The sequence below is a fragment of the Filobasidium floriforme genome (genome assembly GCF_021052385.1).
Source record: "Filobasidium floriforme strain CBS 6241 chromosome Unknown HD553scaffold_20, whole genome shotgun sequence".
In the NCBI taxonomy this organism is placed as follows: domain Eukaryota; kingdom Fungi; phylum Basidiomycota; class Tremellomycetes; order Filobasidiales; family Filobasidiaceae; genus Filobasidium; species Filobasidium floriforme.
The window spans coordinates 362,189-389,895 of record NW_025763641.1 but is presented as its reverse complement, the minus strand read 5'-3'; the positions used below and the strand labels follow the sequence as shown (position 1 = coordinate 389,895).

General features: G+C 51.1%; 10 protein-coding genes across 10 annotated transcripts; 5 read left to right on the top strand and 5 right to left on the bottom strand.

Moving 5' to 3' along the window:
- Positions 1-246: 246 nt before the first annotated feature.
- HD553DRAFT_316525 (uncharacterized protein) lies at positions 247-2,765 on the bottom strand. The gene is made up of 9 exons (XM_046180632.1): positions 2,746-2,765; positions 2,610-2,675; positions 2,467-2,537; positions 2,000-2,400; positions 1,911-1,936; positions 1,149-1,842; positions 1,045-1,077; positions 927-970; positions 247-861 (listed from the first exon to the last, which is right to left on the bottom strand). Exons 1-9 carry the CDS (start codon positions 2,758-2,760, stop codon positions 406-408), a joined length of 1,806 nt encoding a protein of 601 aa, XP_046034322.1. The 5' UTR covers positions 2,761-2,765; the 3' UTR covers positions 247-405.
- A 5,026-nt stretch (positions 2,766-7,791) lies between these two features.
- HD553DRAFT_344632 (fructose-bisphosphate aldolase) lies at positions 7,792-9,839 on the top strand (the record flags this gene model as incomplete). The annotated part of the gene is made up of 12 exons (XM_046183007.1): positions 7,792-7,815; positions 7,904-7,963; positions 8,055-8,066; positions 8,155-8,160; positions 8,237-8,916; positions 9,033-9,118; positions 9,206-9,211; positions 9,285-9,297; positions 9,379-9,451; positions 9,574-9,606; positions 9,678-9,688; positions 9,761-9,839. The coding sequence occupies 12 exons, from the start codon at positions 7,792-7,794 to the stop codon at positions 9,837-9,839; spliced, it is 1,083 nt and encodes a 360-aa protein (XP_046034321.1).
- A 739-nt stretch (positions 9,840-10,578) lies between these two features.
- Positions 10,579-11,592, bottom strand: HD553DRAFT_361129 (uncharacterized protein; the record flags this gene model as incomplete). Its single annotated transcript, XM_046183970.1, has 6 exons — positions 10,579-10,612; positions 10,699-10,730; positions 10,921-11,007; positions 11,137-11,159; positions 11,239-11,478; positions 11,559-11,592. The coding sequence occupies 6 exons, from the start codon at positions 11,590-11,592 to the stop codon at positions 10,579-10,581; spliced, it is 450 nt and encodes a 149-aa protein (XP_046034320.1).
- Positions 11,593-11,710: 118 nt separating this feature from the next.
- On the top strand, positions 11,711-13,774 carry HD553DRAFT_332279 (uncharacterized protein). Its single transcript, XM_046182057.1, has 9 exons — positions 11,711-11,998; positions 12,080-12,105; positions 12,185-12,407; positions 12,488-12,625; positions 12,714-12,813; positions 12,882-12,972; positions 13,073-13,200; positions 13,292-13,365; positions 13,435-13,774. The coding sequence occupies exons 1-9, from the start codon at positions 11,972-11,974 to the stop codon at positions 13,489-13,491; spliced, it is 864 nt and encodes a 287-aa protein (XP_046034319.1). The 5' UTR covers positions 11,711-11,971; the 3' UTR covers positions 13,492-13,774.
- A 222-nt stretch (positions 13,775-13,996) lies between these two features.
- Positions 13,997-16,105, bottom strand: HD553DRAFT_299394 (putative serine/threonine-protein kinase). The gene is made up of 9 exons (XM_046178609.1): positions 15,842-16,105; positions 15,524-15,761; positions 15,444-15,462; positions 15,282-15,379; positions 14,891-15,211; positions 14,761-14,820; positions 14,554-14,695; positions 14,345-14,487; positions 13,997-14,284 (listed from the first exon to the last, which is right to left on the bottom strand). The coding sequence occupies exons 1-9, from the start codon at positions 15,993-15,995 to the stop codon at positions 14,185-14,187; spliced, it is 1,275 nt and encodes a 424-aa protein (XP_046034318.1). The 5' UTR covers positions 15,996-16,105; the 3' UTR covers positions 13,997-14,184.
- On the top strand, positions 16,106-17,821 carry HD553DRAFT_316502 (putative dCMP deaminase). Its single transcript, XM_046180631.1, has 7 exons — positions 16,106-16,268; positions 16,331-16,450; positions 16,520-16,728; positions 16,794-17,058; positions 17,137-17,314; positions 17,381-17,474; positions 17,545-17,821. Exons 2-7 carry the CDS (start codon positions 16,340-16,342, stop codon positions 17,699-17,701), a joined length of 1,014 nt encoding a protein of 337 aa, XP_046034317.1. The 5' UTR covers positions 16,106-16,268; positions 16,331-16,339; the 3' UTR covers positions 17,702-17,821.
- Positions 17,822-19,548: 1,727 nt separating this feature from the next.
- Positions 19,549-21,216, top strand: HD553DRAFT_316499 (uncharacterized protein). Its single transcript, XM_046180630.1, has 7 exons — positions 19,549-19,584; positions 19,671-19,862; positions 19,943-20,216; positions 20,276-20,341; positions 20,406-20,660; positions 20,724-21,095; positions 21,168-21,216. The coding sequence occupies exons 2-6, from the start codon at positions 19,750-19,752 to the stop codon at positions 20,730-20,732; spliced, it is 717 nt and encodes a 238-aa protein (XP_046034316.1). The 5' UTR covers positions 19,549-19,584; positions 19,671-19,749; the 3' UTR covers positions 20,733-21,095; positions 21,168-21,216.
- Positions 21,217-21,239: 23 nt separating this feature from the next.
- On the bottom strand, positions 21,240-24,183 carry HD553DRAFT_299386 (tRNA-dihydrouridine(47) synthase [NAD(P)(+)]). The gene is made up of 7 exons (XM_046178608.1): positions 24,056-24,183; positions 22,787-23,987; positions 22,428-22,719; positions 22,198-22,364; positions 21,836-22,132; positions 21,593-21,770; positions 21,240-21,522 (listed from the first exon to the last, which is right to left on the bottom strand). The coding sequence occupies exons 1-7, from the start codon at positions 24,127-24,129 to the stop codon at positions 21,389-21,391; spliced, it is 2,343 nt and encodes a 780-aa protein (XP_046034315.1). The 5' UTR covers positions 24,130-24,183; the 3' UTR covers positions 21,240-21,388.
- Positions 24,184-24,822: 639 nt separating this feature from the next.
- HD553DRAFT_344626 (hinge domain of cleavage stimulation factor subunit 2-domain-containing protein) lies at positions 24,823-26,659 on the top strand (the record flags this gene model as incomplete). Its single annotated transcript, XM_046183006.1, has 7 exons — positions 24,823-24,935; positions 25,025-25,083; positions 25,167-25,651; positions 25,731-25,850; positions 25,923-26,420; positions 26,487-26,558; positions 26,639-26,659. The coding sequence occupies 7 exons, from the start codon at positions 24,823-24,825 to the stop codon at positions 26,657-26,659; spliced, it is 1,368 nt and encodes a 455-aa protein (XP_046034314.1).
- Positions 26,660-26,933: 274 nt separating this feature from the next.
- Positions 26,934-27,351, bottom strand: HD553DRAFT_275753 (dolichol-phosphate mannosyltransferase subunit 3; the record flags this gene model as incomplete). Its single annotated transcript, XM_046177922.1, has 3 exons — positions 26,934-26,987; positions 27,054-27,161; positions 27,226-27,351. 3 exons carry the CDS (start codon positions 27,349-27,351, stop codon positions 26,934-26,936), a joined length of 288 nt encoding a protein of 95 aa, XP_046034313.1.
- Between the last annotated feature and the right edge of the window lie 356 nt (positions 27,352-27,707).

Below are 27,707 nucleotides of genomic sequence, written 5' to 3'. Positions count from 1 at the left end.
TTCATCGATTGCATCTCACTGAGCTATCAATTTGCCTCAATCAACGCGAAGTACGCCCCGGTATATTTCTCGGTTTCTCAACCAGTTGCTGTCACGTTGATACTATTCTACGTATGATGGAAGGGCAAAAGGCACACAATCCTGATGAAACGGTAGCGAGCACTCAGAACGTTCATGCTAGACGCGTAGGTTATCTCGATCGTGGAAACTCCTCGGCTTTGGCAGCGGCATTGATGATATGTTACATGATAATGTTATAACGAAGATCACTCTGGTCTGCGACTGCTGCTGTCATCGATTTCGAGACCAGACAAGTTGGACGAGCGGAAATCCCCTCGTTCAGCTATCTAGCTCATTTCTAAATACCGATTCCACGGGTGGCATCGAAACAGGCGACCAACCGCCCTACGAACCTCGATCACTCGTGGGAGAACGAAAAGTTTGGTCATCGGCAGTCTGACACAAGCTGTAGTCGCAGTTATTTGACACCGGCACTAAGCCATAGTTTGTGTCCTCGCTCGTCCACGCATCAGCGATATCTTCTTGAAGAGGATTGTTATCAGCCGGAGAAGGGAATGAGCCATCTGGTAACGACTGCATCCCGAGTCCCAAAATACTAGCGCCGGTTGAAGGTTGATCTTTGGCGGGATTTTGCCAGGCATCCGTGTAGTTCTGGGAGAGGTGGCAGTGAAAGACGGTTGCACCGTCGTTGGTCCAGTCGTGCGACCACTGAGACGCATATCCTTTGCCCGTATGGGATGGTGAGTATCCCAGGTCATGCCCGAATTCAAGTCGTGGTTGACCTGTCAAAGCGCATGTTTCCGCAGTTTCATGGTATGAGATCGGACTGGCGGTAAGATTCTGGGAGAAGAGCGCTTAGACCGGTCATGAGATCGTCTTCGTATCGATTCTTAGGCGAGACTTACCGGCGCAAAATACGAGCTCAAGCAACTCGTGTCAACGGATTCAGCTACGTCAAGATATTAGGGATTTATGAAATACAGTAACTACATACGAGCAAGATTAAAGCAGGTCTGATCTTACCTTGTTGCGTCTGATAAGTGCAGATTTCATCGTCTGTGATTGCGACAGTCGATCGATGGTTATTCCATATCCAACCTCAAGGAAAGATCTTCCGAGATGCTTACCAGAAAGTCCAATGGCCGAATCAGAGCTAGATATGATGACTTGACTTCCATGTGCGATACGCTGTTTTATCCTCTCGAAAGTCCTTCTCACCGCGCTTTTAACATGGGGATCCGGATGTTTAGTCCACTTGGCCTCCATCCAATTAGGGTAGTTCGCCTCCGGCCATATTTGCGAAATCCAAGATAACGATATGCCTTGCTCATGGTATGCACCGAGGAGGGAATGTCGAGCATGAGCTGTATTTGGCAGAAAATGAATGCGCAATACGATGCGGCTGTTTTGGACAGGGATCAGATCGACAGCCATCGCCCATTCGACTTGTGTAGTTTGATCATCCCAGGAAACACTTTGCGGATTATTGCGCATTAGACCCTTCAAGTACCTCTTTTGCACATCGGTGAGCTCATTGGAGGTGACGTTGCAGCTCAATAGCAAATCCCCAGGCATTTTGAAACCCTGCAAAGTCAGACGGAAAGTTTCCGGCGATACAGCCGAGCTGTCGGATGTGCGACGGCGAAGTTTGTCCATTCGACGGTTCGCTGACGCAGGAGGACCTGGTAAACGGAAAGGTGAATCGCTAAAATTGGTTTGAGACGAAGTGCTCCGTTGTTTGAATGAGTTGTTTCTGGTGTGTGAACTTCTGGAGGACGAAAGGGGTGCTCTTGTTTGTATTGAAAACGCAGAACCAGTCGACTGTGAATCGATATGCATCTTTCAGCTAGGTAAAGAGGGTATATCCGACCAGCTGGCTTCTCACCTACCCTGGTGGATCGGAGCCTTCGCGCAGCTGTTCAACACAGTCAATATACAATCTCGTTGTGGACTCGAAGAAAGTCGAAAAGAAACCCACGAGAGCTGCGAAATGGGCTTCCAAGACTTCTTTGCGACTCTTCTCTAGTCTCCTGAACTGTCTCTTTGGGATCTAGTATGGCCCAGACTTGCTCTCTGTTCGGTAGTCCATCGATCGTGGCTGTCATCCAAGACGGATATTCTTTGTCTGCAAACCATTTCGACAGGCTCTTCCGAGACACTCGAGCGCATTCTATGCGTTGGTCCGAGCGATTTTCTTGACGTTCTTGAGAGTGCCTGACTTCACCTATGAGCCTGAAGGAGATATCGGGCGTCCCGGTTGTGTCAGTCGTTTTCAACTGCCATCGTAACTGGAAGGTGTCCCCTTCTTCTGTATCTGAGAGGCGGTATGCGCTGATGTTTCCTTCCCGGAAGAGATCTTCCAGAGGTGTTCGTGCGTATCTGCGGTGTAACAGTTGACCATCGCTACAGACTCGATTGACCACGAGTATGCCAATTCTTACTCACTCGTCCAATAGAGCCCGAATTTCTGGACGGTTTATAAGCAAAGTAGGCGACGATCGATCCATCAAGCTGTTCTGCAGTGAACCGATTCTTAGATATTTGACATACGCAGCACCTCCTATTTACGTCGTGATCTTGACACTCACTAAATATAACTCTAGACGAGCTGAATATATATCGACCGTTCCGCTTATAGCATGAGTGCCTGGTTGCTGGTGGACCACGGACATATCAGTTTCAACTTGCGAGAGGAAGCTTTATAAACTATAAGCTATAACCCACCTTACCACCTTGCATGTCCGTAATATGATCTGCACCGGGCTTCTTTGTGGTTCTCGATCCTCCCTCCTTTGTTCGTCCAAGTCATGCAGGTCACGAGCCTTGAAATTACGCGAGGCAACTCGGCCGACTTCTGTCAAAGTATCATCACCTTGCACCTTGACACGTGCAAAGGTTGCCATTCCGGGCCGCCACTTGACTTGCAACGCCACCAAGCTGAAATCAGATGGCAGATGGATCTTGCCCGGTCGCGGGTCGATCTACCGACGATCTCAAAGTCAAAGGGCACTTTCCAGTACTGGAATCGTGAATCAGTATGTCGTATTATTTTTATGGTTTTGCTTGCATGTCGTAGCAGGGCAACTGCGCGGCTACAGCTCACATGCAGCAAAGTAACTTCTTGACATCGTCTCTTAGACGCTGCGAGATGTCGACACCGACACAGATAGTTCAGGTGATGTCTTCCGTTGAGCGCGAGGTAACTCGACTTCAGGCTGAAGATATGCAACATATAGATTTACATTAGACGGGATGCTTTAATAAACCCAGCGAGGAAGCTGGAAGACCCAATTGAGCGATCGGAAGAACTAAAGTTACAATGGTCTGTCACAGCTGAAGATACGAGGGAAGCCTCCTGGCTTTGATCGGGACTGAAGGGGAAGACAAGATCAACTTCTCAGGAAAAACTATGCTCAGAGCCTTCTCCAAGACGTTCGTGACCAAAACAGCTCGCGATCGATGCGGGCAACCCCGGCTGTCGCCGTAAACGCACGATGTCGGTGGGACAGAAAGACGAGGCGCCCTGTATATGCTGAATATCGGTCCAATCTATCAGTGTGTAGTTGTTTTGAGATTCTTCGTGAATCTCCTCGAACGAGATGGGTGAGCGAAAGGAATCCTCATGGATCTCTAGCGAAGGTCTGCTCATGAGGGAAGCCGTCCGACAGTGGGTTGAGCCGCTAGAGCCTATATGAGCTGATCAATTCCGTCAGATAACCAATCCCAAACGTCTCACGCTCGTAACAAATGCAGGAAACAATCATCTCACCAGCTCTCCTGGCCGAAAGTTCGGATCTGGCTCGGCGTCGTGTGAGATTCGCCACCGGATTCGCCGCTAATACCATCCAGATTCGCTCCATATGACCTTTATCATAACCCTTCAACTGGTCCTGAACCCATCTCGGATACTGCCGGGGCCACCCTTTGAATAGTTCTCCGAATGTGGCTGAGTTCACTGTCTTGATCGTTTTGGGGCGCTGAATTTCTTCGCCGCAGCGTGAGAAGACGCTTTGCTCTTGCTCAAATCCGACTGTAACCTTCGTCCATGGATTTTTGAGCCCGCCCACGGTCATTTTCCATTTATATATTGCAGTGCCACCTCCGTATACCGTCAACGAATCGGTCCCTCTTCTCAAAGATTCTTTCAGAGTTTCCTTGTCAGTAAGCCCAATAGTGTTGCCCGGTTGCGTATAGGATGAGCCTATCGAGGTCGGCTCATCGCCCACACCAGTCGGACTATTCATCGTTGCTGTATTACCGGGTTCTTCCGGGAACATTTGCGATCTTTCCGCTGAGCTATCCTCGTCCATGACCTATTGTCATATAACTAGGTAAAGGGGACAAAAGCTTACGGTTGTAGTCAGTATAAGAAGGTTCGAACAGTATCTGATCAATGCCTTGCCGGACCTTTAAGTACACCATGAAGTAGGACACGAGCAATGCAGCCATCCGGCTTCTCAAAGTGAGTTCCTTTGTGACCAGTCAGATGACCTCAGGTTGGACAAGCATCACGCTAGACTCTCTCTCTGTGTCTCTCTCTGTGTGTGTGTGTGTGAAGAAGTGGATAAACGATGTGGAAAAAGGAATAGTAGTCTGGATAAAATCGAAATGCACACGCGCCGATACTACAATGCCAGCAAGCAGTGTGGACTTTTGGCAAACGACGGTAGACCTGTCCGGCTACGATCATGGACCGTTGACCTGGTATTGGATGATCATATAAACGGATTTCGAGACACAGTAATAGATGGTAATGCATGTGCTTCATACTACCAACGGGAAAGAGTCATGATCCTGTTTCGATTTTATCAGTGATCGTCTTCCTGACTTGATAGGGATCCTAGATGAGTAAACTCGTCGAACAGTCTTCGGTTCGCAGACAGATCACTCTGATCCGTGGTAACGATACTGATAATCGGTTTTCTATCAAACATGGATTGATTCACGAATCTTTCTCGAAGGACATCGTAATTGCCGCATTTTTGAAAGCCAGAAGCTTCGCGTGTATAACCGCTGATGGGATTACCCGCAACGGAAACGCTGTTGAGGGAGTCAAGATCTCTTGGCAGCTCTGACTTAGAAGCCTGCATAATGCCCGTCCATGCACCAACTGTTAGTCTACAGTATGAAACATTGGGCGAGATTGACCTACCCTGTGCGTAAGGGAGGATTGATAGTTCTCGCTGGCGAATTCCGAGTTCGGTGCCCCTCTACCTATATCAGTATCAATCGTTCGATTCGAGAGGCTGACAAACATTCTTTTGGACGACTGAGCGTTTCGATCGCAATCAGTTGTCTTTAGTATGCTACTGCGATAAACAAGCTTACTTCTTCTAACGCATCGGCTTGGGCTTGTCTTACTCTCTTCTCCTTCTTGACCTGATTTGACTTGATGGATCTCTTCGCCGCCTGGATAGACTCGTACATTTTGGAGTGATCGCGCAACCAACTGGGCAAGACAAGAGAGTCTCCCGCCTCGCTTCCCTCAGAAGAAAAGATCCGAAAGAGGTCCTTAGGTCGAAGGGGCTCTTTTCGGTCCGGCTCGACTAGGTTGTGGCATTCTTTTCCCTCCTGATCTCTGCATATGACCCTCCAGACGGTCTTTGCTTTTATTATACCCTCGTCAGATGTCCACTGCTCGATCTCCCATTTTCCGTTGAAGACCTCGCCCTGTATGTCGTGACGGATATCCACATCTTGAAGGAGACTCCGATACTTTTCCTGGAGGCTGTCGCTAAGATCGTATGCTATGTACATTGCTTTGGGAGGGGTTTCCGTTAGATGGACTACGAGCTGATGTGACAGGTCAAAGTCAACCGCCCAGAATTTCCCCTTTGTCTATAACGAGAGTCTTATAGTTTACTGCCCCTTCAACTTCTGACCCCGATCTTCATCCGCCACCCCATCTTGCGTGATCACAAAGGAATGCCGTGATCAGCAAAGGCTGACGAACGGCAAAGTCGCCTTGATTGGCATTTGAGGCGAGCTTAGGATCAACAACGTGAGATAGTCTTGCTATTGAGTAAGAGTAAAACCAGTACAGTGTCGTACTTATACTTTGAGCACAGGCTACTGAAAGTTCGGCATTATTGTTGGTATCAGAACAACGATGCGATCGATATCACGCTTGATACTGGTTTAGCCGCCGCCTTGATCTTCGAACGATAGGCCTTGCATACAGACTGCTGGATGCACCACTGACCATTGGCCATCGAATTGACTGCTCAAACTTTCGCTCTGTCAGCGGGCGCTTCGTGACAGCGACGTATCAGTCTTCATTGACAACTATCGAAACCAGTGAAGCACGGTATCGGACACGCCAGCCACGCACGGGGTAGAATATGCGAAGCTCAATGATATAATGCAGACGCATTCATATTCTTCACGCCAATGACCTGAAAGATGCTGCCTCACGGTTGCTAACACTATGTGAAAGGGTGCTCCAAGTAACTCTTGGTCCGACTGCTCAGGAAGAAATGACCTCTCGCGATCACGCTGGATAGCTTGACGAGGCCCGAAGTCTGAGTCGACGATGAGTCATGCACAAGGTGCCAAGGTCCTTCAAGACCGGGCATATGGAAGAGTGAGGAGTTACCGAAGAAGCGGGGACCGGAGTGAAACTATAATCCGCAGATAAATCAATCCATTTTCTATCGACGGTCAACATGATCAAACCAAGGCGTTCCACTCGATGGCATGAAACAGCAACGGGTGCTAAAGTCGAATCACGTGAAAGATATATCTAGCGCGGCAAGCTTGTTCTGCGCTTCCGGTTGGCTAACGGGAGATCTGATGCCATTTCGCGCACGCCGACGGCCGACCTCGAGCAGTAGTACAAAGCGTATCACCTCGACTTTCGTATCGACCTTACGAAACGCCCCGCCTGTCTTGCCCTTTTCTTCTCCACCGCCCGTTCTCGTCCACTAAAAGAACCCCCATCCGCGCAGTCATCATACCTGAGGAAGGGGAGATTCGAAAACCGGACGGCCACTCCGCCTGCTTTCTGCGGGTTCATACAAGGAGAGGTATCTTTGATTGAGAGCGGTTGGAGATGAAAGGTTTAATCACCGCATCAGCTTTCGCTGGCAGCTTGAGCTCTAGGGCTATGAAGGTAGTTCAGATAGTGGCTAGATGTACAGACCCGTTGTCGGTGTCGACCGTTGTGTTGCTTGTACGCTCGACTACGAAATTGTTTGCAACGGGAAGAGGATCCGGACATGCGAACAACTTGCAACTTGATCTTTGCTCGTCCTTGGAACCTGCCCTGTTGTCGCGGCCCGTGAATATCCGGTGCGACAGATCCGATGTACCGGGCCGTGGTCATCGTCGTCGCATCGATTCGGTCGGAATCGGCGACCTCATATGGTCCTGCTTGTTTTGGAGTTCATGGTCGTGTTATCGCTGACGTCGACGGTGGTAATCGGCTGTACGACGGCGACAAGAGAACGTCGAGCCTTGGGCTGCGTGCGGAAGCGAGCGAGAGGCGAGAGGGAATGCCACGCGCATGTGATGCTGATGATGATGATGAATTTCGTGGAGGATTCGCTTCCGTGTTGGGGAGCAGTATCCGCGCTCTGCAGCCGGACCAACGAATGTCCAGCAACACCTTCCTTCCTCTGCCAGCACCACAGAGACTCTCAGCTCCATCCGATATATACACTCGACCTACCTTCGACACTATCAACCCACTCACGAAAGACCTGCTGCCACACAAAACACTTTCTTCCCCCAAAACAACCAAAAAAACTAATACCAAACAAACTATCAAAAATGGGTGCCCTCGACGTTGTCCCTGTGAGTTTTCGGCTGGGCTGATAATTTGGGTCGAGGATAACGAGATCGTGGAACTGACGCAATTTATGGACGATTCGTGGGTGAACAGGCCGGTGTTCTCTCTGGTGAGCAGACCAGGAAGTTGTTCGAGCACGCTCGTGAGAACAAGGTGAGCGAGGCTTCGAACCAGATCAGATCAGAGCAGATCGGAAGGAGTGCAAGAGCTAATCGCACTTTTGCTCGGGTCGTACGCTGTTTAGTACGCTATCCCTGTGAGTTGAGCTCTTAGAGCTTCGGGATACCTTTCATGTCGTGTACTGAACCATAGATCCTCCCTTCGTCACTTTTCTGTCAAAATAGGCCATCGTGAGTTTTTGACCCGATGTTTCTACCCGAAAAGCCGCGATTAATTCGTGGAAATTGCTCGTCTAACCCAACTTAGAACGTCACCTCGTCCTCCACCGCCAACGCCGCCTTGGAGGCCGCTCGAGACGTCAACTCTCCCATCATCCTCCAGGTCTCTCAGGGAGGTGCCGCCTTCTGGGCCGGAAAGGGAATCAAGAACGACGCTGACAAGCAGCAGGCCTCGATCGCTGGTGCCGTCGCCGCTGCCGCTTTCGTCCGAGCCGTCGCCCCCGCTTACGGAATCCCCGTCGTCATGCACTCTGACCACTGCGCCAAGAAGCTCTTGCCCTGGTTCGACGGAATGTTGGATGCCGACGAGGCCTACTTCAAGGAGCACGGTGTCCCCCTCTTCTCCTCGCACATGTTGGACTTGTCCGAGGAGTCCAAGGAGGAGAACATCGAGACCTGTGTCAAGTACTTCAAGAGGATGGCCAAGATGAACCAGTGGCTCGAGATGGAGATCGGTATCACCGGAGGAGAGGAGGACGGTGTCGACAACTCTGACGTCGACAACGCCAGCTTGTACACCCAGCCGGAGGACATCTTCGACGTCTACAAGGCGTTCGCCGAGGTCTCCCCCAACTTCTCCATCGCCGCCGCTTTCGGAAACGTTCACGGTGTTTACAAGCCCGGTAACGTCAAGCTCCGACCCGAGATTCTCGGAAAGCACCAGGAGTACGCCGCTCAGCAGTTGTCGAACGGCGACCAGAAGCCCTTGTGAGTCCATCGTCCTTGAGCTGGGGAACGATGATAGCGCGGAAGAGGAAAAGGGTTTGCTCCCGCGCGCGTGGACCTTGTATCACGTGACTTATCCGACTCACGTCATGTTTCAGGTTCTTGGTCTTCCACGGAGGATCCGGTTCGTCCGAGGCTGAGATCCAGGAGGCCGTCTCCAACGGAGTTGTCAAGATGAACGTCGGTAAGTGCATGGCTGGTCACATTGAAACGATTGAGGCGCGATATCTGATTATCGACGCTGACTTGCGTCTCTAATCGCTGTCCACAGACACGGGTATGTACTTTCTTAAAGAGGAATGGGAATCCTGGTGACATACTGATAGATGCGTTCCTCCTGGATGGTGCAGACGCACAATGGGCGTGAGCATCCGCTAGATCTTCCGTTTCTGCTCGAGCATGCTCACTGAAAGATCGTTGCTGGCATTTTTTGCCCTGTGATAGGTACCTCGAGGGTATCCGAAACTTCATCACCAAGAAGATTGACTACTTGAAGACTCAGGTAGGAAACCCGGATGTAAGTCCCGACCCTTCATTACGCGTTGCAGGCGTTTCGATGCTTTCTCGGTCTCGAACGCGTTTTTGCTCAAACACCTTGAGATGATGTTGAGCTGATCTTTCTGGTCTTTGCTCGTACAGGGAGCTGACAAGCCCAACAAGAAGGTCTACGATGTTAGTCATTGCGATGAGAATCGGTTCCAGAACCACCTGCTGATTTTTTCTTGCGATTTGTCCGCTTTTAGCCTCGAGTTTGGTACGGAGGCACTTGCCGAGTTGGCTTATCTGCATTTTCTCACAACGCTGATCCTTTTTCTTGTATTTATAGGGTCCGAGAATCCGAGCTCACCATGCGAGACCGAGTCAAGCAGGCCTGCAAGGACCTCAACAACGTCAACACTTTGTAGACGACCCGCCTCCGCATCTCCTTCTCGGCCGCGTATATCGCAGACTTCAATGTATCAGCCGTCAACAGAAATCGTTAATCATCATTATTACGAAAGTGATGTTTCCCCCTTCCTCTTGCTTTCTCGACTGCTGCTATGATACCTCGAAACGACGACTGTCAAGCCTGATCGCAACAACGCAGGTCGCTGATCGGGCGTAGACACGGCCGTAGAAAGGGACATCAAGGTTCATCGAGCTGAATGTTTACATTCAAATTCAGCAACTTGGTTGACAAAACTCACTTGCGAGTATCGCAGATCTTTTCTTTGACGTGTGCGCAAAGAGTACATGACGTCTCCCGATCTGGCTCTGCCTGAATGTAAGAGCATATTCGAGTAGACTAGGGTCCTCCCGTGTCGGCGTTTGATACTGCTGCAAGACAACTCGGCCTGCTCTGCTGCACTGATCTCTCGGTCAGAAATCTCAACACAAGACTTGGTATCGATCAATGGTGTATGTAACAAAGAAGTCTAGCTGTCAATGCAAGCGTCCACAAGTCCGGTAGCCCTCTTTAGGATGATCGTTCCCTACTAGGCACTAGACCGTTCCCTGATCAGACAGCAAAGGTTCCCCCTCCAGGGCCGCTACCACCTCATAAGCAAATTCATGTATTGCATTCCATATGATGCATCTTCTTCCTGCACAGACTATCGGTTTTGTACAAATAAGAGCGAAGGAACAACGGGTCCGCCCGGCACATCATGTAAAGTTCGATCGGTTGTAGTTGGCGCCACTACAAATGTCACATGGTATGTTAAAGCAAATTTGTCAGTCCTCCTGATTTCAAGGTTTGGAAAGAGTGAGCAAGAGCGGGCTTACCCGGCTTTCCTGAGCTGGGATACAACGTCGCTCTGTAGACCCTCCGACCAGATCCGTATCGATTTCGACGTAAATCCAGAAAGATCAAGTTGAATCCGATTCCCGTGTCCAATTCAAGTGATCACACAGCCAAGCACAAGTCCGAAGGGGTCATCAGCCTCGACTCCAATCGACTTCTTTGACGCTTCACAGCTAGAGGAAAGATGAACAAGCTGAACGCACCTCCTTGAGATCGTCCTTCGAGCTCGCGTTCACTTCGATGCTATACGTCCGGAGTACGTTCTTGACGTCGGCCGCGTAGACGGAGACCTGTTTGGTTCGTGGTACAAGGAGCAAAGGAGAGATAGTGGATAGTGAAGAAGTTGAGTAGATCATTGGAAGGTGGATCAGCAACCCTCAGCGGGTAGATTCGATAGGAAGCAGAGGTGGGGGACTGACCCTTGCTCGGCGCATGACCTTGACTGATTGTCCCGATAAAGAGGTACAGATCTGATCAGCTTGCACAGGTCATGCAGAGTCGCACCCCGCCGCAAGACTGACCATTCGACCCGATGAAGATCACCAGCACAAACTTTTCCCGGAAACTCTGTTCATCGTTCTGGTACTTTACCCTGACGTACCCGAAGCTGGCTTTATCGTCGCTCAGCTTGGCGGCCAGCTCTTCGATCGAGTTGGCACCTTCTCCGGTCTTGGTCAAGGTGAGCTTGTTGGATGTGGGAGAGTCGTAGTCGAGGAGTAACCAGGTGGCCGGGTCCTTGTCCGAGCGGACCTTGTCATAGGCTGTGGTGCAGTTCGAGAAAAGGGTAGGTGAGGGGTTGAGCGCTGTGGCCGAGTTGGCTAGTGGAAGAACTGGATCTCACCTTCCTGAATAGCGGTGTTTTTGGCGTCGGCCATGTCTGTGATCTAATGCTGTCTGATGAATATGTATGATCTGCTCTTTATGAGCAAGAGTTGATGAGTTTGCTAGCATGCATAGACATACGATCAACTAGAGGATCGTCCACGTCGGTCCGACAGATTTGCTTCCGATAGATAAGCATCCGACAGAGCCGGCGGGGGAGAATAGGTTCCGAGGGTACTCTCTGCTCGCGCTTCCATGAGTCACCTGACCTAGGCTAGCCTTGTGGGATTCCTTATCGAACCATCGAGCACAAGAGCACAACTAACTATATCAATCACACCATCACCTCTGACCCGTATACACATCTTCACTCCTCTCCACTTCACCCAACCAACTCTCTCACTCTTAGACTCTTCGTACCAACGCTTCAACATGCCTGGACCTCGACTCGCCAACAAGGTGAGATCTACCGGTACTACCTGAGCGACATTCCGCTATCTATCAGCTGACGAATCGGTACGATGGCTCAAATATCGTTAGGTTTCGATCATCACCGGTGCCGGATCGTGAGTTCCCCTTGTGATATGAATTTGATGATATGCCCCTGGCTTACAGCCTCGTGTGAACGCTTCTTCTTTCCTGCAGCGGTATCGGTCTCGAAACCTCTCTCCTGTTCGCAACCGAAGGTTCATCCCTCATCCTCGCCGATATCAACCTCGAAGCCGCCGAACGTACCGCCACCTTGATCCAGAACAAGTTCGAGGGCAAGATCAAGGCGATTGCGGTCAGGTGTGATGTCAGCAAAGAAGACCAGGTCGAGGCGATCGTCAAGCGGGCCGTGGACGAGTTTGGCAGGCTGGACGTCATGGTGAGTGCCTGGTCTCAGTCTCGTTCCCTCTATTCAGCTGATATCTCTATTTAAAACCTGATTTGACAACAATGTGACAGTTCAACAACGCCGGAATCATGCACCCGGCCGACGACAACGCCCTCGTGACCGAAGAAAAGATCTGGGACTTGACCCAGAACATCAACGTCAAGGGAGTCTGGTACGGATGTAAACACGCCATCATCGCCATGCGTCAGGTGAGTCACGGATTCGCTCTCGAGTCTATCTTTTAAAGGCTATAGGAATGATTGAAGAAGGAGGCTGATACCAGGGATGCGTTGGCAGAACCCTACAGACGAATCGAAAGGATTGCGAGTGGGAGGCAGCGTGATCAACACCGCTTCCTTCGTAGGCAAGATGGGAGCTGCGACGCCTCAACTGGCCTGTACGTTCGCTGTTCGATTCCGTTTCGACCGATTTTGCAAGTGCTGATGACATCGATGACGTTGGTAGACACCACCAGTAAGGGAGCCGTCCTCGCCATGACCCGAGAACTGGCCATGATCCATGCTCGAGAGGGGATCCGTTTCAACTCTCTCTGCCCGTCAGTCACTCGTCTCCTTTACCGTCTTTTCATATCTGGAGGGACTTACTTATCTTGATGCGATGCGATACGCTCTCTGTTTCGTTCAACAAACCCGTAGTGGCCCGCTCAAGACCCCGCTCTTGATGGACTTCCTGAACACGCCCGAAAAGCTCAACAGGCGATTGAACCACTTGCCCATGGGAAGGTTCGGAGAGGCCATCGAGCAGGCCAAGGCCGTCTTGTTCCGTGAGTACCTAGGCACTACCTCGCAACCATGATATGCGAGATCCGGATTTGGCTGATCGAGTGTGTCCCGGTGGGGTTTCATGCGATATAGTCGCTTCGGACGACTCATCCTACGTCACTGGACACGACATGCTCGTCGACGGAGGTCTGACTTCCGCTTACGTCGTGAGTCTCTCCACCCTTGCTCCTTTACTTAATGTATATATCGCTCGGTACTGAGCCCGAGCTCCGCAGACCGCCGAAGGACCCGTCCTCCTCCCTCCTCCCGTCAGCATGACCTCCCAGTTCTGAATGGCGACGCAGGAAGGTCTTAGGAAATGCACGAAACACAACGACGATGATGAAAACAAGACATACATAAGGGAGCCGCCCCGGCTCGTTTGCTATTTGCGGGGAAGTATATGGAAAATCAACGACATGGCATGGTTCTGGAAGATTTTGTCAGCATTATTACATGTTTCTACTCGTATGATAAGTGACTTGTTAAGACGATCGCATGTGCGCGATGATTTCCGCGGCGGGCAGTCCTTCGCCCTTCAGAGCTTTCGGTGTCAGCATGACCCAGCAATATCCGTGGACAACTGAAGCGCGATATAAGGCTTTGAGTTAACATCCTTATCACAGCCAGAACCTTTATATTATTAGATAGAGACCGGCAGATGCGCAAAGTCGCAGGATCAGTTTTAGGTCAGCGGGAGGCTTGCACTGAGCCGAACGTGAACATAAATCTGGGGGCAGTGCGCAGAGAGCATAGCGGGCGTCAGGAGGCAAAGCTGAAAGTCAAGGAAATCTCATCTGAAAAACGGTGTCGCTTCCCGATTCTCGGCATCGACCTCGATGCTGGCTCCATGTATTCTCTCTTCACCAGTCTTGTTTCGGAATGAGCGATCCAGCCAGTCGCAACCGTAACCAGCCCACTATCCGGTATGATAACATGTTACCTATTTTGCTTGGTTTTGTTACAGAACATCTTCTAGTAGACATCTATCGGATTGTCTTGATGACCCCGTCCGTCAGCTCGATAACCTTGTCAATATCCGGTCGCTGCGCCGGGTCGAGGATCAACATCGAGTCAATTAAGAGTCTGCCCAGGTCGAGCAGTCAGCGTCGTATCCCATTAACGGCGATCTTTAAGCGCGCTCACTTGAAACCCTTGGACCACTCGCTATTCGTAGGGTGCTTGTACCTCCCACTCCCTACAGCCATCGCAATCGATCCACCGCCTTGAGATGGATCCTCGAAGGGAGAATAGTCATAGGCTAGAGCGAAAAGAGTACAGCCGAGTGACTGAACCGCAACGAGATGATTTCAGTTCAATTCCATACAATACAGCATGCTGAGACTAGAACTCACCCAGACATCACACTTTTCGTCCAACCAAGACCCTGTCTTGACGTCGAACAATTCTGGAGCTCTGTAAGGCAACGTAGAGTGCTCTGCAGCCACGTCTTGCTCCAGTAAAGCTTCTTGACGCGTGTCGATATGGATACGAGCTCTGTAGGGCATCATCCATAAGTCAGTAGATGAGCCATATGAAAGTGAACTGTGAGAGGGACTCACTTCTTTGCCGACCCAAAGTCCATTAGAATGGGCTGCCCGTCGTCCGATATGATGATATTGCTAGTGACCCAGAATACCAAAAAGACGTAAGCGACGTGGCAAGCACAGGAAATCGCAACGATGTACCTACCCTGGCTTGATATCACGATGAGCGTACGGGATCAATTCCCCCAGATCATCATCGTCCTTCGCCCTCCCCTTCCCCTTATCAGGCCGAGTCGCCCTCTCGTTCTGCTCATCCACCAGCTCTTCGTCACCATCAAAGACGACCTGTCCATCGTTGATGAGCGGTTCCAAAGCATTAGACGATTCTCCTCGTTCTAGTGTGGGAACGTCTAGTTTCGATTTCGGTGGATAAGAGGCTGTGGACGGGTTGGAGAACGGGTTCTCCGAGTCGGCGCCTGACGACTGAGGGATATTGGGAAGTCTATACTTGTGCATGGCTCGGACGCTGATTTGTCGTTGTGGAAGTCGCTAACTTAGAAACGTTTTTGAGCTGACCTGCGAACGCATCGACTCACGCAAGGCAGGTGCCTTTGAACAGTCGAAGCATCTCTTTCTCTGACATTCGTTGATTGGTGATCGATTGATGCGAAATGACGTCCTGCAGATTTCCTCGCTGCCGCACAAACAAGAGATCGTCAGAAGGAATGCTGGGTTTCATCGATCAATGAGAGACCAACCTGGTAATAAGGCAGAAAGCTGGAGGAGCGAAATAAGCGATACTGAGGCATGAAGCTACACATCAAGATGCTCAACTTACAGGTAGACAACCTTGCCGCCACCACCATCCTCATCACTCTGCACAACGGCGACATCCAGGATCTTGATGATATTTGGGTGCTTGAACCGTCTATACGCTTCGACCTCCTTCATGACCTCTTTCAGCGCTTCCTCTCCTCCACCTCCTCCCATTCCAGAACTTGAAGAGATCAAGATCTTCTTGAGGGCATAATGTCGGAGAGAAGAGGTATCCTGGATCAGGTAGACGAAAGAGAATCCTAAATGATAAGCGAAAGGGCACCAGTTGAGATTAGCTGGCAAGGTTCAGAAGAGCTCGTAGCTGCAGCTTCGAACTTACCTCCTTCACCGAGCAGCTTCTCGACCTTGTACGTCCGGCCGTTAATCTTTAGCGTCGCATCCGGTTTGCAAAGGCATTGCGAGATTGTGGACACGGCGTCCAAGGCGTAGTACCGAGCTCGGTCGAGGTAGATGAGAACGGTATCGGCGTTCATGGCCGGATGACGAGCTGGAACAAGCGAGGGTTCTCGATGTCGCCTGATTTGCGTGACAAGAAAGGAAGACAGGCGCTTCAAGGGGTTCGATAGTCTGGTGTGACGAGTATAAAGGCTGGTGTGTAGAATGCATCGAAGGTATTGGAGGTGTTGATATATATTCCCTCACATTCGCGCTGTCAACCCGAGCCGAGCACAGCCAAGACCGAAGCCGACCAACTCGCGCTCAAGCATCTTCTACTCGACTTACTCAGTCTTGCCCTTGCCTCCCTCGTGAGTAGCTTAATGCCAGCCTTTCAACCGCCTGAAACCCTCTAACAGCAAGCTAGTAGCAGACAGTCATCATGTTCGTCGTCTTGGTAGGAACTCCCGGATCAGGGAAAGATACCATCGCCCGTTACCTGGAGAGCAAGCACGGATTCCTCAGAGTAGGAACAGAAGCCACCGGCAAAGCGGTAAGGGTCTAGGTTTCATGTACCCTGAGGATGTGGACGTTCATTGATTCCCGTTCTTCTCCTCAGTAGGGACAACCATCGACTGTGACCACCAAAGAGTACCCTTTTCCATCGAGAAACTATCTCCTCAACCACATCACCCAGAACTGGAAGTCGGATTTTGTCACGACATGCCTCACTACCGAGGCAGAGCTCCTTCCTTTCATCAAAAGGCCGTCGGTACTCGTCGTAGCCGTGGATGGTCCTGTGATGGCGAGGTGGAAGCGAAAGAAGAGCAAGTAAGTGTCGGTCGCTCTCGTCTGGCTATCTAGACTGACAACTGATGTGCAATCTAATGAGATAGAGCTACCGAGGATGAGCCGTCGATCTCGCTGGAAGACTTTGTCTCACAACATGACGATCTCATGAACTCGGCTACATCCCGTGAACCGACTACCTCGGAGATCCCAACGACCACGCCGAAAAACTGTCTTCGAGCGCTCATGTCGCACGCACACTTGACGATCATGAACAGCTTCGAAACCATACCGGACCTTGAGAAGCATCTGGACGAGATCAACCTGCTCGATCCTGAGCGGTTGAGACCGGGTTGGGATGGGTACTTTATGGCGAGTAGAAAGAACCTATCCTTGCGTTGCAACCTGTACGCTGATCGGTCTATTCCCTCTGTCATTTTTACCTTTTAGACCCTGGCTTGCCTAGCATCACTGCGATCAAACTGCATGAAACGTCGAGTCGGAGCCATCCTCGTCCGGAGCAAACGGATACTGAGCACAGGGTACAACGGAACGCCGAGAGGGGTTAAGAACTGTAATGACGGGGGATGTAAACGGTGCAATACGGCCAGTCGGGGTGGAGAAGGTCGTGAGTGCTATGATTGACGCAAAGTCCAAGTACCGGACTGATGGACACTGTTTTATGTTGTCCTAGTCGACGGCTGTTTGTGTTTACATGCCGAGGAGAATGCCCTTCTCGAGGCGGGCCGAGAACGGATAGGTGAAGACAGCGTGATCTACTGCAATACGTAGGTCCAGACCATAATCCGCATCTGTATCTATCTGCGCCGAATAGCTTACAGCTTGCACTTGTCTCAGATGTCCTTGCTTGACCTGCTCCGTCAAGATCGTTCAATGCGGCGTGAGAGAGGTTGTGTACAACCTGTCCTACGCGATGGAAGAGGCATCGGCCAAGATTTTGGAGGAAGGCGGGGTGAAATTGAGGAAGATGGAAGTGCGGAGGGAGGTTGTATAGGGTATGATCGTGTTGTTTATATGGATCATACCTCGTTAGTTATCCCAGCATTCGAAACCAGGCTTGTTTCAGGTGTTGGCGATACTCAATGAGCATGTCCATCTGACCAGTATACTACAGCTTAGACTTGGGTCATGAACCTCGATCATCCATCCGTACGTATCTCAAGAAGGCGCCAAATTGAGCCGATCCGTGGCCATGGATATCGATTCAGCACCGGTGGCTCATCCTCCCACCATTGATGTGGCTATGGATATCGATCAAGCACTGGCGGCTAACCCTTCCACCATCGATGTTGCTATGGATATCGATAAGGAGGCCCGATAGAGGAAATACAACAGTGACCAGGAAGGGACCCAAAAGTGCCCTCGACCGAGCCGTTTCGGATGCCGCTTGTTGTTGTTTTTGTGTAGAGGATCGGTTACTGTACCTTTTGTTTCCGGTTTTACTTCCGGTGTGCAACGATCCACCAGAAATCAAAGTGGCAAAGTTGATTCATCTCGTGCGCATTGCATGACATAGATTTCTGATCTCTGATCAATAATGACCCGATGATCGTCCAAAGTAATAGGACTCAGCAGAGAAACTTCAGAAACCATCTGAGCGACGTACGGCTCGAATCTTCCAGCTCATTTGATCCCTGGTAGGGGTCAACTCGAGTGGTCGATCGCAACGGAAGCTGCGCTCACGGCCAAACCGCAAATATGGATCTAAACTCGACTTTGCGATCTGGTCCGACCACCACGAGGTCGTCCTTGTCATCTGCGAACCAGAATCCTATATCAAGGTCAGATACATCTTTATTGTCCCCTACAATTTCTTCGGCTGCGAAAAGAAGACCTGCGGCTGGCCAATTGAAGAACGATGTACCGCGAGCGCGACCGATCGCGTCGCATCGCAATAAATCACGAGCCCCACCGTATGTCGTGCGAACGTGAATCACCCCGTTGTTCACAGTGCTGATTGTGGATGTCTTTCTTAGTGAACCGCTTAAATCATTCAAGACTGTCGATGTCGGCCAAAGCGCGAGTCCCAACAAGTCGATCGGCAAGCCGCGAACCTTATCGAAGACCGTCAATCTCGACGTCAAACCTGAACACGACAACGCAAGCACATTGCACGCCCGCAAGACACAGCCAATAAATTCACTCACTCAAAGTCGCATCGACCAGCAATTTTCACCTATAGCCGCCAAACTAGGCTGCGAGCCCATACAAAACCAGGGCAAGGCCCATGGCCACATTATACTCACAAACAACAACGCCTCTACCAGCGAGGCGCTACGGTCATCTAGCCCGCTTGAATCGGATCAACAGCAGCTACAGTCCTCTATATCGAACTTCAGCGTCTACGACCGAGATGCGTTCGATGACACGCCCGGAGTGTCGGATTCTGGGAAATCTCCCAGAGCGTCGGTCTCTGGGAAAACCCCGACAGCATCTGGTTTGGAGGCGGTGACCGAAAACTCGGCGACTGGGAAGACTCCCGCTGTCAAACCGATTGGCCTTTCTCCCAAGTATCACAACATCAGCGATACTATGACAAACAAATGTGAACGTCTCCTACTACAGGCCGTCCTCGAACAACCCGATCGACCTGTTGCCTTATCGCAAATCTGCTATGAATTGTCCGAGGATCATCTAGAATCTCTTGAGAAGGCTTTCACTTCCGATTCCGGTGTGAAGAATTTCACGGACCCGGCGGTATACCACGAGGACGAGACCAAAGCGGTCTGGCAGAGGATCCTTGCCAAGTTGATATTTGTACGTCTCGAAGTGCAAGATTTCTGAACTGTACATTTCAGAAAACCATAGAGCGATCAGAGAACGCTGACGAGATCTTGCACAGGATCTGTCTGGACTACAGTACAAGATTGCTTACGAGTATGTCTATGCTCGATTGGAACGCGATGAGTGAGATTGGAACGCCATGAATAGTTAACTAAACAGCGTTCCTTTATCGCATGTAGAAAATTGGAAGCGCGCGGATTCTGGGACCGAGTCGACTTAGTCGGATACCGCTGGCAATTGCATCGCGCTCTCCAGTGCATGACTGCTGTTTGCCTACAACCGGGGTCTGGGGTGAACATGCGGACATGGACCCGTCCCAACGAGCACGAGCACGAGCGCCTTTTCAATCCGCTCGACTGTAATAACTACAGGTAAAGTTCACGCTCGGACATATTGAATGGCAATATCACTAAGCGAAGCGCTCCGTTTACATGCGAATCTCCCTTCACAGAAGGAGAATCTACGCGGCGTATGGCGCAGCAGAACAAGATGAGGAGGAAGTCAGGATCGATGACGACGAGTTCAGTCTTGCCACAGCGGGCACCCAAAGCGTTGGGGAAGAAGATCCAGGCGGGAACAAGACCACAAACCATGTTCAAAGCGATCTAAACTTATTTTGTCAGAGGGATCAAGTTCGCGATGGTCGCTCGTTGCGAGTGCCTAGAGTGGCTGCTGCGATCGAAGCGAAAAAGAGTAAAGGATGCGTTGGGCATACTAGCAATAATGTGAGTCTATCTCGACCGGAACGCGTTCCCTGTACTATCTTATCAAGTGTCTTTTCCAGAGCCATACTCAGTGTACTACTTACACTCGAGTTTGCCATGCTGCCGATGGGTGTTTATTTGGAATGGTAAGTTGTTTCTGGTTTCGTTTCTGCCTTCGAATTGATTCAATTTACTTTCGTCATGTTACAGGTGATTCACGGACTCTCCTTTCGCATCTACCAGATCACCCCAGGGTCCGCGGGAAACGAAATTACAACATGGATCCCGACAAGCGCGAAGAGTGAATTCTCTCGACAAAACAATGCTACCTTCAGCTTCAAGTATAAGGACAGTTACGAGAAGATAAAGAGTAAACCTACATGTGGAGCTTGGCTGGTAGCACTGACCGGGATCCATCTCGGCACAAACGGCAACTTGCGGCAAAGAATTTGGTATCATTCATCGGTAAGTGAAATTCGGATTTCTCGAGTATCAAGATAGCCCTGTTTCAACTTCGATTCCTTGCAGTCGATCTGAATGGGAGAGTCTATGCTGCACTGGAGATTCAAAGGGGGAATGAAGATATTATCAATTTCATCCAACCCAATGATCGCTTGCTGCTTCAGCATGAATCTACACCTGTCACCTTTACTGAGGTCACAATCGAAGCGGTAACACCGCGCCTGCCCAAAATCCAGGACAAAGCGGCGAAACCGACGACAGGTGGGAATAATGACACTGGTTCGAAACAGGACGCCAACAATCGGAGTAAAAAGGCGCAAGGAGACGGTGATAATCAGCGCGGCAGCGGGCCAGTTGGAAAGCAAAATCAGAAGAATGCAACTAGCAGCCAGAAAGAGGCAGGGGTAAACCAGAAAACGAAAACAGTGGACGTCAACTGTGAGCTGCCGTCAGGCTCGCCCGGCTGTTAAAGCAACACTTTGGATAAAGGCTGATCGCTTCATCTGTCAGACAAATCTGCGCCGGCTATCTTATCTTGGACGCATGCAACAAGAGCGAGAGAAGACGCGTATTGAAGAATATCCGATGATTACTATACTCAAGTGTTCTGTCCAATCGCAGCCTGTACGCATTTTACGAAAGCATATCCCGATGACCAATACGACATCTGATGAAATATAGTATGCGATACAACTTATCACGCAGACAACTCGGGAATTTGGGTCGACGTTTTATCCCTGGTCTTCGTTGTTGTACGCATTGCTCTTGTGCTTGGGCACGAAGTTGAAGCTGTCAGGCACCTTTCCGAGGAACATTTCGGTAATCTTGACCCAGTCTCGGCTGTCGCCCGAGGCGAGCAAGGTCTCTAGAGCCGGAGAAACGAGTTCATAGTCAGCGGGTTGAAGGTGCCGCCGTGATAGACTATCAAGACTGACCAAGCTCGTTTCGGCCTCGGTAAGCGGGAGGTCGCTCGTTGATCTGAGGTGGCATCCTCTCGAGCAAGCCGATAGGCACGTATCGGTGTTGAAACGACATGGCCTCGCAGAGGAATCGACGCGTGGTATTGACACCTTGCGTGTCGGTACCCCAATGCGTCAGTCCGTATTCGGCAAACTGTGTAGCGCAGAAGCCATTAGCACGGATCTCATCCAGAAGATAAGTCTCAGATGAGGACTAACCTTGCGCATGCCATCCAATCGCTCCGTAGCACTGATGTCCCATTCTCGCCTTTCCTGAATCTCGGTAAAGATCCACGGCTTAATCAAAGCACCCCGAGCGACCATGATCCCGTCAACCCCACTGTTTTCCTTCTCTTCGTAATATGACTGAGCAGAGAAACAGTCTCCGTTTCCAAAGATGGGAGGAGCTGGAAGACCGGCATCGACGCAGGTTTCGCGAAGGGTCTCAGCGCATTGCTTAATATAGCTCCAGTCGGCCATCTTGGAATAACGTTGTTGTCGAGATCGTCCGTGCAACTGCACGAAGAAACACTGTTCAGCGAAAGCTCAGACGCAAAATTGATCGAGGAAGCCCAGCGTACCGTCATGGCAGAGATACCCCATTCGGTAGCGAATCGAGGAATAAACTTGTGCGCCACGTTCTTGTCTTGCTTGATACCGGTCCTGAACTTGACTGTCAAGGGAATCTCGCCCAACATCTTGTTCATCCCGACAAGAATCTTGCCGAGCTGTCCGGGTCGGTCGAAAACTGGCAAGATCGATACTGTTAGTCACCATATGAGAACGTTCCTGGGTACACAGATTGACTTACGAGCCGACCCAGCTCCTCGCTGGAAAACCAAGTCGATCGGACAACCAAGGTTGATATCGACGAAGTCCAACCCGGAGCCTTCCCGGTCATTGCAGTACTCTTTGACGATCTCGGCAGCGGGAACCATGTACCCCTGCTTCCCTCCACAGAGCTGGATGCCGAAATTCTTCTCCGAGGGGTGTCTGCGCGTGAGCGACCATTCTTGTTTGGCCCCATTCACGATAGCATTCCCCATAGCCATCTCTCCGCAGGTGATATCGGCGCCGTAATCGACGCACAATCTTCGGAAAGGCTGGAATAATCAAATTGTCAGAGCTGTTTGAACAATTCCATAGATCCTCAAGTCGAGGCGTGCTTACCAAGTTTCCAACCGTAGTCAGTGGGGCCAAATACGTTTTTCCTCTCCAATCCAGCCTCCTCTTCTCTACCGCACGTATCGGCACATCGTCCTTGTCAACCTCGGCTCCCGTCATTTTGGCCAACTCTGGTTCGGTCTTGTCATTCAAGGCTTCTTCCTCGTAGTCGGCGGCAACAGGCTTGGCATGACTCATAGGTACATGAGCCGCCAATCCGGTAGCCTGCGCTTCCCCCGCGTTGGCCAGAGCCTCTTCGTCCATATCTTCCGTCAAGAAAGCAGGACGAGGAGTAGGAGCCACCTTCTGCTTGTTCTGGTTTGAATCCTGCTTGTTTCGCTGGTTCTGACCTGGTAACTTGTCGACCGACTCCGGGTCATTTTCGCGCAGATACGGGATGGTTTTCGCAAACGGGAACTTTCTGATATCCTTCTGCCAAGCCCCGGAGACGTCGTTGAGCTCGACATGCTCCCCGCTAGCAAGAGCTTTGGCTTTCTTCTCTTCATCCACAACGAGGGTGTAACCCTCGAGAACCGAACCGGTAGTCGATTCGGTCTCCGAAGTCAAGATCGGCTTGACATGAGCGCCGAGGAAACGACACTTCCAGCCGTGTTCGCAATACCCAAAGATAGAGAACAGGGGGCATGTCGTGCTCGTATCCAGAGTTCGAGCTACGTCGGATGTCTGGGCGTCTGCGCTCGGTTCCATAGACGACGTGGTCGCCTCGATAACGAAAGGAGATTCCGACTTCAGCTCCTCGAGACCGCGAACCAGTCGAATATCCTTGGGCTTGTTCTTGAAGTATCCCTCGAGATCGTGAGACCGCTTGCAAGTGTCTCCAAAGTCACAATGTTCGCCTCTCGCAATAAGCGAGCACACGAAGATCTCGTCTTTCAGGTTCTTAAACTTCCTCCCCTTGTTCTGGCCCGACTTGGCCTTCTTCTCGGCCTTGGTCATCTTCTTGAAACCAGACCTTCCGTCTTCTCCTCGTTGCTTCTTCATTGCTCCACCGGCTTCTGCAGCATCGTCATCGTTGGCGTCATTGGCGGCTTCTGCCTCGCCATCCTGGACATCCTCTCGAGCCCGCTTGTTGGACGATTCGGCCGGGGCTGCAGAGGGACCGCCAGAGAGGAAACTAGGAAGACAGGAGACTGAAGCTTCTTCCTGTTTCTTCTGTGTCGGTTGACGGTCTTGGTAGATTCGGTATCTACAGAGCGGTCGCTGTAACAATCAGCATGCATATCTCGTCAATGATGTTCGTGTGACGTAACTCACTCGGCCTTGATCGAGGCGATGCCGGCTCCAGGTCGGGAGACAGGCAATCCGGTCTTCTGTTCGGCAGTAGACATGACTTTAGGCAATGGTCCAGTCTGCTTGAGCTTGACGTTGAGATGCAATTCGACTGGGCGAGATCGTTCAACTTGGAATTCGAGCATGCACCGTGCTGAATGTAGGCTCCGAAATCTCAGAACGCTGAGTACCGGAAGCTAAAAAGATGCCGATCGCTGACGAAAGCGGACATCGTCTCATTTGTCTTGAAACGCTTCTATGTCCGTCTCAGTGCACGAGTGCGAGTACCTCGACCCTGCACCTGCGTCTGACCCGGGCATCTATCTGAGCTATCTGTATGTGCTCACGATCAGCCCAGCATATAGCGAAGTAATAGCCTAGATACCTTCGACACTGTGCTATAATACAGATACGAACCATCATGATGAATCGACAACGAATACAATCGGCGGACGAGAAAGCTAGGGCATTGCAGACCTCGAGGACGATCTTTGGTAATTATCTCGCCGGTCTCTATCCCCTTTCACCAGCTGGCCTTGTCACATCGGCTGTATGATCGTTCTGGCTGTCTAGGGTATCGCAAGATCATCGAGCTGGACTGTTCTAATTGAATTCTGCATCGCCGACTGGTACATCATGCTGATCATACTGCAATCTCGTTCATCCTGTGTTCAATCTCGGATCATCGACTGCTCGCTTTCAGTTGCCAACATCCCTTAGTGAGATCTTGTGCTATCCCTTGGTTGCCGTCTATGAGCACCGTCACTCACCAGCTGTTGCCATCTGATTCGTGTGCGCGCAGCGACGTGACAGAAGAGCAGCTCGTAGGACTTTTCAGCGAAGTTGGGCCGGTACAGGAATTCGTGTAAGTCCCGGGTCAATGCCCTTGCTCGATCTCGATCAAACGTGGCGCTGATAGGTACTCTGTTCTCGGCGTGCCTTTGGGAATCGAAGTCTCAAGTTTGATGCCACGACAGGCCGTCCGAAAGGGTTTGGCTTCTGTCACTACTTCGGTAAGCCCACTCATGACCGTCTCGAGTAACCTAAAATCAGACCCACTCATCACATCTTCATACTATGCTGTTTGTCCACGCAGATCATGAGACCGCCCTCTCCGCAGTTCGTAACCTCAAGGACGTACATATCAGCGGCCGATCCCTTCGAGTAGAACTGTCCACGGACGAACCCGGTCCCAAAAAGGCTGGAGCGCCGGGAGCAACGGGTGGAGGACCGGTCGTACCGCCTGGACCGCCTGGGAGACTTCCGGGAGGACCTGGAGGTTTTGCAGGTGCGCCCGTGCCGGGTCTTGGACAGGGACAGTTCGGAGCGCCCCCAGGACCTCCAGGGGGTGGATTCGGGTTCGGCCGGGGCGGGCCTGGCGGTGCACCGGGGTTACCTCCCCCTACCCTGCCTCCTTCTGGACCTGGACCTGGACCCGGAACAGCGGCGCCGGGAGTGAACATGAACATGTTGCCACCCGGGCAGGATTTGCCGATGGGAGAGCGGGCGACGGATGTGATCTCGAAGACGTTGGCGTCTATCCCGCCGGGCAAGCTGGAAGAAGTCTTGATGGGCATGAAGGTGAGTCTTCTGGTCACGAGCTTTGATACAGGGCGAATTGAAGAGATGCTGATTGGTATCTGTGGACGTTCTTGTGCAGACAATGGTCAAGGAGAACCCGGAAGGTGCAAAGGCTGTGTTCTTGCAACATCCTCAATTGGCGTATGCGTTGTTCCAGGCGATGTTGTTGATGAACGCTGTTGATCCCAATGTACTGCAGGTAAGTCTACAGATCATCGTCACAGAAGCTGGTACTGTGAAGGGAGACTTACTATGCGGTTGGCGCTCATAGCGTATGAAGCCTGTACCGCCTACTCAAGCAGCTGCGCCAGCCCAACCTCCCTTTGTACCTCCTCCACAACCTTTCCAACCGGCTCCCACACCATCAGGAAACTACGGAGCTGGATACGGAAACACGCAATCTCCCTATTCGAACCCCGGTCCATCGGTTCCCGGCCCCGGACCTCGACCTCCTCTGCCTATGCAATCTTACGGCGCTCCTCCTCCTCCTCAACAACAACCTCCTCAACATCAACAGCAACAAGGGCCTCCTCAGGGTTACCCGGGACCTGGACCGAATAATCAGCAGAACATGTACGGTCGGCCGGGTCCGCCTCCCCCACACGGAGCGGGGACACCCTTGGGCGGTGGAGGGTACGGCGGGCCTATGGGGACGAACAGCCCGTATGGCGCCGCTGGTCCAACTCCGGTCGCACCACCCCCTGCAGCCACGCCGCCCATTAATCCGGCCGTAACACAGGCTTTGTCCATGGTCAGCGAGGACCAGAGGGTAAGACAGTCAAGCATTCGTACATAGCCTACATCCTGACTGATGTCTCTGTCGGGCTGTTTGTAGGCCATGTTGCTTCAAGTGCTCTCGTTGACAACGGAGCAGATCAACGCATTACCAGCAGACCAGAAGGATGGAGTGATGCAGTTGGCAAGTCGGCTTTTTCGTATGCACGTATGCAGGACGACAGCTAACAAATACGCTATTCTGATTCGTAGCGGTCACAATTCGGAATGTAATTGGAGCTCCTTATTCAGCACAAGGAATCGAGATCAGACAGAAGTTCATATCCGGCGCATTCGCGATTCGATTGCTGGCTAAGGGAGATCAATCGGTTGAATGTGTGGATTTGAGCGTTGTCGGCGTATACATGATTGAAATACTAAGACCTTGTCTAATTCAGTTCATGTTTGTCTCAAAATGTACAAATGGCTCTGTGCAAGCGGTCATGTCGTTAAGGTCGTGATTGTTTCCAAAAAGTACGTATCTAAGCTGGCCCGACAGCAGAGCAAGCTAGTCTACCGTCACCCCTTTGCTTCGGAGGTCGTCTTTTGCTTGCGAGATTTCCTGTCAAGCGCAATCAACGACTGGGTCAGTTCATTGAAGTTGACGATCAAGAGGCGCTCAACATACCAGCATGAGCGACCGGTAAGCTTCTGGGCAATCTCGGAACCTGACCAGTCCCAATCCTAGTGATCCTAGCGAGTAAGCTCCGAATGTTACGAGTACCCAGAACGGTAGCTACTCGCAATATAACTTGTCGTCAGCTTGACTGGCGAGTTCAAGGAGATGCTGATAGGCTTACAACGGGTACGAGAGCGTCGGAGGCTTCTTGCGACATGAAAGGGATGTTGACGATCCCGAGCAGAGCAAGGAGGTAGTAGACGACCAAGGGGGCCAGGTAAGCGGCGAAACGGGTTGCGCGGGTCATGATTGCTAGTTTTGTCTGCTCTATAGGTTGACTTGAACTAGATTGAGTGGGTTGGCGGCCCGTGGAAGGATATGATGTTGATAGGCAGACAACTGTCAACACCGCTATCATGATGGTGACGTTTGATAGTCGAGTAGCGCGCTTGATCTGCCAAATTGAAGCGCACCCCGAGGTCTACAGTGTAGTATCGATATGTTCACAAGGTCGATGGAAGGTAGGTAAGATCGAGTCAGATCAACAGCTGCAGCTCGTAGATCATCCCAAAAGCTCGTCATCACATTGCGAGTCAAACACATAAAGAGCCCCTTGAATCAGTCTTTGCCAGTTCATGCTCAGGGAGCTAGGACGACAATTCC

Excerpts from the sequence above, each read along its gene's own strand:
- HD553DRAFT_316499 (XM_046180630.1), top strand. The coding sequence starts at position 19,750 with ATGACTGCTGTTTGCCTACAACCGGGGTCTGGGGTGAACATGCGGACA. Across the intron at positions 19,863-19,942 it reads CTCGACTGTAATAACTACAG|AAGGAGAATCTACGCGGCGT; the intron begins GTAAAGTTCACG and ends CTCCCTTCACAG. Across the intron at positions 20,342-20,405 it reads ATGGGTGTTTATTTGGAATG|GTGATTCACGGACTCTCCTT; the intron begins GTAAGTTGTTTC and ends GTCATGTTACAG.
- HD553DRAFT_316502 (XM_046180631.1), top strand. The coding sequence starts at position 16,340 with ATGTTCGTCGTCTTGGTAGGAACTCCCGGATCAGGGAAAGATACCATC. Across the intron at positions 16,451-16,519 it reads CAGAAGCCACCGGCAAAGCG|GGACAACCATCGACTGTGAC; the intron begins GTAAGGGTCTAG and ends TCTCCTCAGTAG. Across the intron at positions 17,475-17,544 it reads AGCGTGATCTACTGCAATAC|ATGTCCTTGCTTGACCTGCT; the intron begins GTAGGTCCAGAC and ends CACTTGTCTCAG.
- HD553DRAFT_299394 (XM_046178609.1), bottom strand. The coding sequence starts at position 15,995 with ATGAACGCCGATACCGTTCTCATCTACCTCGACCGAGCTCGGTACTAC. Across the intron at positions 15,762-15,841 it reads GAAGCTGCTCGGTGAAGGAG|GATTCTCTTTCGTCTACCTG; the intron begins GTAAGTTCGAAG and ends CTTATCATTTAG. Across the intron at positions 14,821-14,890 it reads CATCGTGATATCAAGCCAGG|CAATATCATCATATCGGACG; the intron begins GTAGGTACATCG and ends CTGGGTCACTAG.
- HD553DRAFT_332279 (XM_046182057.1), top strand. The coding sequence starts at position 11,972 with ATGCCTGGACCTCGACTCGCCAACAAG. Across the intron at positions 12,408-12,487 it reads TTGGCAGGCTGGACGTCATG|TTCAACAACGCCGGAATCAT; the intron begins GTGAGTGCCTGG and ends ACAATGTGACAG. Across the intron at positions 12,814-12,881 it reads TGCGACGCCTCAACTGGCCT|ACACCACCAGTAAGGGAGCC; the intron begins GTACGTTCGCTG and ends TGACGTTGGTAG.
- HD553DRAFT_316525 (XM_046180632.1), bottom strand. Across the intron at positions 971-1,044 it reads CACTTATCAGACGCAACAAG|CTGAATCCGTTGACACGAGT; the intron begins GTAAGATCAGAC and ends ATCTTGACGTAG. Across the intron at positions 862-926 it reads TGAGCTCGTATTTTGCGCCG|AATCTTACCGCCAGTCCGAT; the intron begins GTAAGTCTCGCC and ends CTCTTCTCCCAG.
- HD553DRAFT_299386 (XM_046178608.1), bottom strand. The coding sequence starts at position 24,129 with ATGTCTACTGCCGAACAGAAGACCGGATTGCCTGTCTCCCGACCTGGA. Across the intron at positions 22,133-22,197 it reads GGGGTATCTCTGCCATGACG|TTGCACGGACGATCTCGACA; the intron begins GTACGCTGGGCT and ends TTCTTCGTGCAG. Across the intron at positions 21,523-21,592 it reads CCGAGGCCGAAACGAGCTTG|AGACCTTGCTCGCCTCGGGC; the intron begins GTCAGTCTTGAT and ends CTCCGGCTCTAG.